At 40.5% G+C, this 11,568-nt stretch overlaps 1 protein-coding gene across 2 annotated transcripts; it reads left to right on the forward strand.

Annotated features, from left to right (window-relative positions):
* The first annotated feature begins 1,746 nt into the window (after positions 1 to 1,746).
* On the forward strand, positions 1,747 to 10,915 carry LOC103370384 (protein phosphatase 1D-like). Of its 2 annotated transcripts, XM_008299414.1 has the most exons (7): positions 1,747 to 2,339; positions 4,883 to 5,111; positions 5,294 to 5,418; positions 5,545 to 5,726; positions 5,941 to 6,168; positions 6,534 to 6,621; positions 8,716 to 8,802. In XM_008299414.1, the coding sequence occupies exons 1-6, from the start codon at positions 1,820 to 1,822 to the stop codon at positions 6,615 to 6,617; spliced, it is 1,368 nt and encodes a 455-aa protein (XP_008297636.1). In that variant the 5' UTR covers positions 1,747 to 1,819; the 3' UTR covers positions 6,618 to 6,621; positions 8,716 to 8,802. The 2 variants fall into 2 exon arrangements, with proteins under 2 accessions (XP_008297636.1, XP_008297638.1); XM_008299416.1 differs by lacking the exon at positions 6,534 to 6,621 and having other exon boundaries at positions 5,941 to 6,174; positions 8,716 to 10,915.
* Positions 10,916 to 11,568: the final 653 nt, after the last annotated feature.

Raw genomic sequence — 11,568 nt, forward strand, 5'->3', positions numbered from 1 at the left:
ATTAAAGTAGGTAACAGTATATAGGCCTGGCTTAGTTTTAAGTTAACTTAGTCTACAAGTATTATTAGTGGAAATTTCCTAATATGTAAACACCTCATGAAAGCTGTAGCATTGCTTCTGAATATATGAATAGATTAGTGAGTGACATAGCTGCCAGTTACAACCTAATACAGACTAATTAACCAGCTTTATTTGATCATGTTTGGTCTAAACTGGCAGTACTTTTATTCTGCACTTTTTTCACTTAATCTAATCATTATATATTTTATCTTTACAGTGTTTATACTATTGTCGATAATAATATATTAATCCTTTTACAATCTCACGAATGTCATTAAAACCTAACAGCTCAAGTCTAACTGTTATGATTGCACTCTTACAGCAAACATCAACGCAAAAGTTAAGATGAGCTATAAATTAATACTTAAGTAAGTCTGGGCAAAAACAAAGTGCGGCACTATGACTGACAACTCTGAGCTTGATTCAAAATTCATGACATTTACCATCATCATGAATGAAAAATGACAACATAAAATCCAATTAGAATAGAATAGAATAGAATAGAATAGAACTTTACTGATCCCTTTGGTGCAAACCTCAGGGAAATTGTTGTACTAGAAAACAACAACACAACAACCACACAACATCAGCAACAATAGTAACAACAATAGTAACAATAACAATTGATTGCTAATTAATTGTAATTAGCACTCAGACTTGACTTACAGTAGAGTTATTCAACATTAACATCAAAATAAATTGAGGCCACAGTTTATATACAGTTTTTAATCTATAAAACTAATGTACAATGTGAAGCAATCACTGCAATCAAGTGTTTTCTGTAACTCTCAGTCAGACGTCTGCACCTGTCCACAGGTATTTTGGCTCACTGCTCATCAGCAAAGTGCTCTAATTTGTCCGGGACAGTTTTGTTTGTTTTTTTAAATTATTCTTTTCAACCACAATTCAAAAGCAATGTCTCATTTCCCTAAATCACAATTTAACATTTTTTTTATTTATTTATTATAACTTTTTTTTCAGTTTGTAGATATTTGAGTGACAATTGTGAATTTTACCTTTTCTTTAATGGAAGGATATGAATAAATATGAGGACGACGGTACAGTTTGCTTGAGGTTATTCTATAACAATTTCCCTGAGGTACCCTACCAAAGGGATCAATAAAGTTCTGTCTAGTCTAATCTAAAATAAATGCGCACTTTATTCGACTTCTCTTAACTGTGTGTATTTTTTTTTGCATAATTTTATGTTGCTGCTTTATTGTGCTGTATTTTCTATTTTATCTTCACCTGTAAAACATGTTAAATAGCTTCTGTGTATGATGAGGTGCTGTACAAGCACATTTACGTACTTGCCTGTTATTGTCCCAACAGGAAAACATGTTGTATTCTGCTTCAGCGATACAGAAGTGAAGTGTTCTCATCTCTTGAAAACTGAGTTTAAAAAATTGACGAGTGAGTGTAGCAATGCACAAGGGAACAGCTGTGATTTATCTGGGCTCACATTTCAAGATTATGGGCAGTTTTTTGGAGGCCTGCAATGCGATGGTTTCATGTAATGTCAATGTTTTCGAGCTGCAGTGAAGGCAGCACCGCAGCCCCGCGTGCCCAGCTGATAGGCAGAGCAGCGTGACGTCATCACGTACAGCGGGACGTCTCGGAGAAGATAAACAAAAAGGAAGGAAGCCTTCGGCGACACAATCGCGGCAAAATCGGTTCAAAATTTTAGCTTGCGAGCTATAGTTAGCAACTACATGCACTCTTTTATTGCTTAGGTAGTTGCTATTACGCGTTCGCGGCCATGGACGACGCAATAATATTCCGTATGAGCGCGTTTTCCGAGCAAGGAGGCAGAAAATACATGGAGGATGTTGTCGAGATAAGAATCGAGTACGAGCCGACGCCGTCGCCAGTCGAAGATTATCCAAAGTCGCAGAGACATGGAGGGCAGGGAAAGGAGGAGAGCGAGCCCACCGAACAGACTGAAAACGAGACGCACGGCCACAAGGTAGCTGCCGAGTCGGGTCCAGCCTCTGCCGTGTGGGTAGAGAGTTTATCAGAGGAGGACAACGGCGGCAACATCAGCGCACCGGGACCCGACGGAAAAGACGCAGAGCGTGTTGTCGACACCCGGCGGTCCGTGGCGTTTTTCGCCGTGTTCGACGGCCACGGGGGTCGAGAAGCGGCGCATTTCGCGAGAGAGAACCTGTGGGGTTTGTTGAAAAGGCAGCGGGGCTTTTGGTCGAAGGATCACAGTGAAGTGTGCGCTGCTCTTCGGAAGGGATTCATCGCCTGTCATCACGCAATGTGGAAAGAGCTGCGTAAGTCATTCAAGTCAGCTTTGCTTGTGCTCTCCCCCTCTCGCGTATTAACGCGTATTGCTCGAGATGCTTGACATTAGGAGGAGCATTGCTAGATAGCAAACTGTCACATGAGGCAGCAGCATCCTGCTCAGCTGGTGTGATGATGCCCGGTCCTCTGCTGACTGGCCAATCCCTGTACAAATGAGCAGGGAGCTGTCATCTGACCGCGACTCACTGATAACCCCTGATGTCTCAGCATGGCAGTGAATACGAGTGGAGCTAGGGTTAAACGTAGGAAAACATTCTGTAATCCCGGTTTATAGAACATAAATGACTGAGCATTTGCAATCTGGGTCTGTGTATTATAAAAGCCACAGTGCTGTAGATCAGTGTTTAAAGAACTGTGCAGCAATAAGGCACTGATCGGGTGGAATCTGGAGAAAATGCCATGTATATGTCACAGTTTGCAAATCTGCATGGGCAGAACTAAAATTTTGATTCCACCTAGACCAAATTAAAATCCTTCTAATATCATATTGAGATTGTAGTCCTGCCTGGGCAAATTTTACATATGCCAAGGCAGAATAAAAATTTTGATTTCATCTAGACCAAATTGAAATCATCCTTGTAACAAACTAAGATTGTAATCCTGTCTTGGCAGGTTTAAAATCTGACCACACCAAATTAAAAATCTAAATAAAATCAGAAATATAAGCTTGATTTCACCTAGACCAAAGTAAAACCATTTATTCATATGTAGTGCTTGTACCAGTGCTGTGTGACTGTTAAACATGACAAAAGACGTCTCACACCTCTTCATATGTATTTGAATGCAAATGTTTGTGTGACCCTTTGATGGTTACGGCGTTAAAGAATGTGAGCTTCACACCATGGTGACGTGTCGAGGTTACATCAGATTAACACCTTGCAGTGTGTCACAGCTCACTATATGTTTGTCACAGTTCAAATTAAAATCTACCCCGGCAGGATTACAATCTCATAATGATATAAGAATGATTTTAATTTGGTGTTAGTGAAATCAAAATTTTTTTTCTTCCGAGGCAGATTTAAAATCAGCCTTGACTTTAATTTGGACTGTGACATATACATTTGTCTTAACCGTAAGAAAACACATCACTTAAACCTGCACAATGTGTTGTTTCAGCATCGACATCACAATGTGCACATGTGCCATAGTCTCACTGCAGAAGTAAGGCAAATTAGCACAAACACATCATGCTACAATATTTTTTACTGCTTGATACAAAAAGAAAACACACAGAGAAAGTCTGTCTGATAGCACATCATTTACTCTGATTTAAGGGTTATTTACAAAGAGCTAAGAGAGTTTGTTCACATGCAGGTCTCACCTGTGTGCAACAAAATGAGAACAGGAACAGGAGTGAAACACTGAAAATAGAAATTTGATTGCAAAAAATGGTTAATGGTAAATGGTCTGCACTTATATAGCGCTTTTCTACCTTTACAGTGTTTCTCATTCACCCATTCACACACACATTCATACACCAATGGCGACAGAGCTGCCATGCAAGGCACTAATCTGCCATTGGGAGCCATTTGGGGTTCAGTGTCTTGCCCAAGGACACTTCGGCATGTGGGGGGAACCGGGGATTGAAACGCCAACCTTGCCATCAGTGGACAACCCGCTCTACCACCTGAGCCACAGCCGCATCAAAAATAAAATGTAACATCAGTTGTATGGAAACATATCAGCTACAGAGCAGATGCTGCCAACTGAAAACACGTCCTCCGTGGACAGAGAGTTGAAATTGCTACCACTTCGTAAACCAATACAACTAGTGATGCACAATATTAAAATTTCTGGCCGGTACCGACATCGAGATTTCTGATATCGCTGATAACCATTATTACCAATGTCGATATTCAATTTTTGTTCGCACCAAAAAATGTGTGTAATTAATCACTGTGAGAATGGGAAAACTATTCAAAAGAAGCCCATACCAGATTAGACCACATAGTCTTCTTTGTTACGTAACAAAAGTAAAACATATTTTAACATATTTAACGTTCAAGTCCAGGAGCATTTAAGTAAAAACATCTGTGAAATAGCAGCAATATCAAACGTAGAGACGAAGGCACTGATGTTCAACAATCGTCAGTTTTTCACATCAGCTAAATTTGTTCATCGGACCGATACCGATATATCGGAAAAAACACTAACGTCGGCCGATACCGCTGTGGTCGCTGATATATCGTGCATCCCTAAATACGACAATTTAATTTTTAATTTTTAAAAATATTTTAACAAGGCACAACAAAGCTCTGTATGATGAGAGCAAATGCCATCCAAAGCAAAAACAAACTATGTGGATGCCTGTGGCCAGTGCTACAGCATACGAGAACGTTTCAAATGACTGTTTTTATATTTTTTATGTCATTTTTTCTAATGTTGTGCAGCCCTCGTTTCACTTGTCATCAAATCTAAAACTACCTACTGAAAAACTGTGACTATATTTGATCTATAAGTAACAATATTAAATCCTATTTTCATCTTTCTATTTACCTTTTCCCCCTCACAGCGGAGTGGCCAAAGACCATCACGGGCCTGCCGAGTACATCGGGCACCACAGCCAGCGTTATCGTGATCCGCGGAGTCCACATGTACGTTGCCCATGTAGGGGATTCGGCAGTAGTGGTGGGAGTGAAAGAAAATGACTCTGATATCATGCTCCAGGCGCTTGAAGTAACACAGGACCATAAACCAGAACTTCCTAAAGAAAAAGAAAGGATTGAACGACTGGGTGGCAGGTGAGTTGAGAACAAAACGTCTTCTGTGGAAGCGTTTGTCAAGAAGGTCAAGTGCTTTGTCAAAAAGCCAAATAGTATCAGATGGAGGGCAGAGGTGGTGACATCTGTTAGTTCCAGAACAGCTGTGTCCTCTGTAAGGCTGAGTTGTGAAGTTAATTACTGTGTTTGTCTTGTAACTGTAGTGTAATGAAGAAATCTGGGGTGAACCGTGTCGTGTGGAAGAGGCCCAGGCTGACCCATAACGGTCCTGTGAGGAGGAGTACAGTCATCGACCAGATCCCGTTCCTGGCTGTCGCCCGATCCCTCGGTAAGCAACATAACTGTTTCTTTTCGTCAAGATTACTATCCATCAAACTATACTAAATATTCGCAATGGATTTCTTTTTATTGAATTATTCCACCAAATTAATCATGATTTCTTATCTGTCGACAGGTGACCTCTGGAGCTATGACTTCTACAGCGGGGAGTTTGTGGTTTCTCCAGAGCCCGACACCACCGTGATGACCCTCGATCCCAAACGGCATCGCTACATTATCCTCGGCAGCGACGGACTGTGGAACATGATGCCGCCCAAGAATGCTGTTAATATGTGTTATAGCCATGACAAAATGGTGGTATGTAATGGTTCAACTATGACACACATCCACACGCAGTTTGGAATGCGGTTCGAAGTTTGAAATTGTTACAGTTGTCAGAGCATGAAGTATGTGGAGTGTTTTTGTCCAAACAGGATTGCTCTGCCTCGATCTTCATGCTTGTTTGAGTCTAGGAGCATAAAATCGCTGTTAAAATGTGTTTTCTTTCTCCTTTTGCTATCGATTTCTTAAGGGACCAAAAGGAATGTCTTGCGCCCGCCGGCTGGGATGCACAGCTTTACTGTTTTGGAAGGAACGCATGCTACGTGCTGACAACACAACAGTCATTGTGTTGGCCCTGCAGGAGCGTGGGGGCCCGCCTATCCCTATGCATCGAGATGAGATAGTTGTTGACATGGCGACAGGAATTGACCATGTTCCATACCCAGGAACTACTTATAACACGTGTGAGGTCCCAAAGGTCAGTGCCCTAAATTCCTCTCCGCGTTCTCCTTCTGTAATGTGTTATTAGGACAAACCATACAAACCATGAATGTAAATGACAGATATTTTCCAAACGCAGAGTCGCTGCTGGGAAAAGTCCCTCAGGTTCACTCTGACAATGGAATAATATACTGAATATTTCTGTGTGTTTGTTTGTTGTTTGCTATCCACTGTACTGTCTTTTCTATATTTCAATTCATTTTTATTGTCATTTTAATACTTTCACCAGTTAAAATATGATGGTTCCTAGGCACCAGTAGCTGTTGACCTAAGGTCACACCAGCAGCTTCCATCAGGGGACCATTGGTTCACCAAATCATTCTTTGTTTTCGGGGCCAACAGGCGGAGCATGAGGATGGCATGTTTTATGAAGAAGATGAGATTTTTGGAGAAGAACATGAGGGATGGACATGCCTGGAGTGGTAGTGAGGTGACTGCTCAGTAATAAAAATGTGTCGAATTGTCAGAAAAATTACCAGATTTGTCTAACAGCACAAGATCCAGGCTGGTCTTGTTGAATCTTGTGGCGAAATTCAGCTGTTTGGATGTAAGAGTGGCAAAATTTTCTTACAGATGTTTAGTCTAAAGAGCTTGAGAACAATGGTGTCATTAGCTACAGTACTAGTAGTGTTTTAGTTCTGTAATAGGACTCTAGAGCGTTCTGTATTTATCAAAGTCATCCATGAAAGTGAGTTCAAGTACTCAAAAACACTCTTAGTTAAAGATGGTTGTCATCACTAGTGCCCCCGTAAACATCGTCTTCATTTTATACTTTAAATGCTATGGTAATATCATGGGTGCAGCCAAGAGAGACGGTGAAAAGGCACAACAGATTAGTCCCAAGTAGAGGAGCTAACAGTTGATTTAAATCTAAATAATTAAGTTCACAAAGTTTGTGCCACTTTACTAACGTAAAAGTCTGTTTTGAAGGATCAGTCTGTTGTCACTCTTTTCATTTTGCCAAAAACATATTTCAAATCTAATAAAATAATGTTAACTTTTGCTATGTTAATTCAGTGCCAGTGAAAAAACACACAAATTTAAGCATCTGTCAGTCTGTGTAAGAGGATAGCGCTGCTGTGGATGATTGGTCTTTATAAAAACAACTGGCTTTGGTTAAACAAAATTGCCTAATTTAGAAATGTTCTCTGAATGCCATCTGTAGCAGCTCACCTAACGTTGTAGGACTAGCGTTGGAAGACTGGGTAAACAACATACACTTTCCAAGGAGAGAATGACTGTTAGAAGAGACCATTTGACTTATTTAAAGCTTGGGTAGGCAGGAATCTGGAAAAGGCACAAATACAAAACAAAAAAATAAATGATTAATAATTCAGCACTCCTTGCCAGTGTGCATTTCTGACCATTGTTACCCACAGTTCTTTGTACAGTTACATCACGTACGTTGCATTGTCTCATGTGAGTAGAAACGAGCTTAAGCAGCCGAGAGCACACAGTTGACAGTTCATTTAGTGCTACAGACTGAGATGGTCAAAGCTTAAGATGCATTATTATGAAAGTACCGCACAGTGCATACTTTGTAAAGGCAACTGCAGTACATGCTTAAAGTAACAAAAATAAATAAATAAATAGCCACAGCTGCAAGTGGGAGCCTTAGTCTATGATTAGTGGGAGGCTACGTTTTTAGCAATATTCAGCAACGTTGCTAACTGTCATGGTAAATCTACCTCCACAGCCTAACCAAACACTACAACACATTTAGATATTACTGTAAAATCAAGCTCGCTGCTCATCTGTTCAGGAGAAGAGTTGATCTTACTGGACATAACTCCAGTTCTAAAAGTACGTATTTCCAATATTGGCACTGTTAATGTGCATTTATTGATTAATGGCTTTTTTTTTTATATGTCTTCCTTCCTTGTTAAGGTTGAAGTGTAGACAGTTGTTGCTAATGATGGAAAGGAAACTTTTCCTGCAGCTTTTTCTGCAATTGAATCAAGCCTTCTACCATTTGAAGGGATGCACATTTGTAAAACAAATAATGGGAACAACACATTCTCTCCTCACAGACTTGTGATTGGCCATCTGTCTGTTTAACTCTAGTTTCCCTCCAGACCACTTTAAAGTACAAAATGCTAAAAGGTTATTATATAATTCTTACTCAGTGAGGCCCCAGAAAACACTGCTTACCCCAGCTTTAAGCTAACAGCTATAACAGAGAGCTTTGATACGCGTCTACTGACTTGATCATTCTTCTATAGTTACTGTCTACATTCTCTACAATCCACATTATTCACTTGTGCATGCAGTACACTCAAAACTCAGTGTTGGTCCATTTGAACATATCTTAACCCAGTATTGTTTGAAATAACTGTTCATCTCCATGAGTTTAGTCTTTGTCCATTTGTAACAGCTTCCATCAGTGTGTCTCATTTTTTAGTGTTAGGCTGATGAACGGAAAGTTAAAGCTTCTTGTATTTTATTAGCAGCTCAGGTCAGCACCTAAAACACTGTCAATTGCATTTTAATAAAATGTTATTTTTGATTTGCTTCATTTGGGCAGAGTGATGCAGAGAATGCTCCGTCACCGTTCAAAGAAAGACCCACAGCTCTGGAGCAGGCATTTGGGCTGTATGAAGCAGCTTTCTGTGCCACCACGCAGCTCTTACCTGACGTAGACTCTGTAAGGGCCACACTGCCCCCTGCAGAAGGTTCAGTGAATGTTTTCGAAACGCAAGACCCAACAACCCAAATGGACTGTACGACTTCTCCTCCGTTAAAAAGGTCTCGCCGTTGTTCAAGCGCCTCCCCAGAACTCAAAGGTCCTGCTCGTCGGCTCGGCCGGCCCCCAAACAAAAGTCTGTCCCAGAAGACACCTCACAGCAAAATACCAAGTGAACAATCCCGGCAAACTCGTGCTCAAAACAGAGAAAGGAGCTCCTCCGAGGAGCGCGGCATCCTAGCACAGCACCACAACGCTGCCTTGTGTGTGTGCTGAAGCTCGTCAAGTGTGTTTTTTTGTCCTGACACTAAAATAATAATCAGCATCGTGTCAGCTTAGATCGAGTACGGGGTGTCCCGCCGGCCTGTTCCTAGATGTATACTTTTTATACAAAGTCTTTGTTTTTGTAAATATGTAAGAAGTGGAGGTTTTAAATGTGTTGCTGTTCTGCCTTTTTGTTCTTCTTCTTCTTCTTCTTGCTCCTCTTCCTACCCCACTCTTTAAATTTTAGTGTTCGCACAATTCTGAAATTTTTGAATTGTTCAAAGTACCCTATTTTCATACTTTTTAAGTATGTACAGTATATCCAAAATATGTATTTTGAAGAAGATAGATCACCACAATCTGACCTAACGGGAGTTCACCACAATTGTGACCCATGAGAGCTTCCATTTTAGATTTTTATTAAATGAATTAACTATTTCAGATTGTTTTACCTGACCGATGGTATGACATGATGGCCTTTGCTTGACCTCAAATGGATTGTTTGGAATTAAATCTCAGATTAAATGTGCTTACGAGGCTGTTGTCTGGGATGTGTTGATGGTTGTTTTGCTGTGCGTGCGGTGGAGTATCAACTTCTGAGGGTGTACTCTTCAGTTGTCTAGAAGCCCCTAGTGGTGGTAATACTATAGGAGGCAAGCAATGGTCTGAGGTAAATATGCGGGTATTGATTTTGAATCTGTATTGTTTGTTTTATGTCTTTGGTTTATTGAGTATCATGATCCCAAATGTTCCTCAGCTAATTGATTCTTATGCACGGTTTGTATGGAAGTGTTACAGGGTCACTTCGCCCACATCAGGAAGACTCGTAGGTGTGTGTGATTTGAGTGAACTGACCCTTTAATGGTATTTGATTTTAGCTGCTCCATTCTGAGCCCCTTCATTTAATTATTACTCATCATCTGGCCAATTAAATGATAACCTTATGGTATTTTAAAACTGTTTGAGCAGGAATGGAGGTCGTCGGCTTTATTGGGTGTCTGCTAGGCACAAACGTCAACATGTCTTCCTCTTTCTTCTTATAAACTGTTATCTTTTGTGTATGGTTTGCATCCATAACTTGTGTTTTTAATCCGCACAGACAACACTTTAACGGTACGTATGTTGACTACAGCAAGTGCCAGATTCATGGTGAAGTGATCCAAGTTCTAACTTGTGTTAACATGGCAGCTCAGTTACCGTTTTAGCTGATTTCTTGCCTTCTTTTTACATAAAATGTCATGGTTGCCTTAGCACAATTGAGTCACAGGTGCTTTTCATGCGTTTTCGTATTTGGGACCCAAAAACCCGGTGAGAATCTCCAGGACGTGTCGGCGAAAGTACGCCTGTCGCTCGGCCTCAACTGTTAATCATGCACCTTCAGTTCTACTTTGGTGTCATTTTTACCATTTTGCACTGCAGCACACTAAAACCTGCTCCGTGTGGTTAATGTTTCCCAATAAGTTCGAGCAGTTTGTTCATTTTTTTTGTACAGTACGTCAATATGCAATAGAAGTTTGTACAGTACATTATTATGCAAAGTAATTGGGTTTTTCAGGAGTCTGGCATGCTCAGATCTACTCTGTATGTTGTGAAGTGTCCAGAGGTAATGGATGTTAATGGGCATGTGGTGTTTTGACAATTACAATACTTTGATCTGACTTTGTATCCAATGCTGTCAGTTTGCAGGACTGACTGTGGACGTTACATACTTTAAAAAGTGACTGGATATACAATATCTGTGTGTTGTAATAAAGTTCTCATTTTTCAAATGGTGTCATCCGGCCTGTTGTGGTGTCTCTGTCGTTACAACATCTAGAAAAGTGGAACAGCTCTGTGGCCTTAAGCATGTTTCCGTTTTGCTGATCAACTGTTAATAGAAGTGTTTACAGTGTGCTGCCTTCAGGCCCTGGACTTTGTGTAAGGTGCCCTGACAGTTTTGATGTATCCCAGTAGATGGCAGCAATGTAAAGGGCTTAAACAGAGTAACTGGCCTTGTTAGCAGAAAATCTTTATTTGAATTCCACAGGTCTGAGCCAGTAACATACAAAGAAACAGACTCTTTCGTTGAGAGATATATTGCGTTAAGTAAGTTTAAGTTAGTCCAAAGCCAGTTTTTAACACCAAAACAGGTCAACTTTGTCATAGTCGTCTTTTAACGCACCTTAGAGGTGAGGTTCAGAAAGCTTCTCAGAGAAATGGAGCATCAAGATCTACTGTTCTATGAGGAATTACCAAATTCTACTGGATTATGTGACAAGGTGTATTAGTGGACAGTGAGTTGTGCTCTATTCAAGTCACCATTTCAGAGGAAGGCATAAAGCAGACTTTAAATACAGTCAGCACGTTCAAATCACTCCCTTTGTGGGTCATTAGACTATTCTGACTGTAGTCACTCGTGTAGGTAAAATAATTACTGCTAAAAGGAATTAC

Source organism: Stegastes partitus, unplaced genomic scaffold (assembly GCF_000690725.1).
Source record: "Stegastes partitus isolate 25-593 unplaced genomic scaffold, Stegastes_partitus-1.0.2 Scaffold1416, whole genome shotgun sequence".
Lineage (NCBI taxonomy): Eukaryota > Metazoa > Chordata > Actinopteri > Pomacentridae > Stegastes > Stegastes partitus.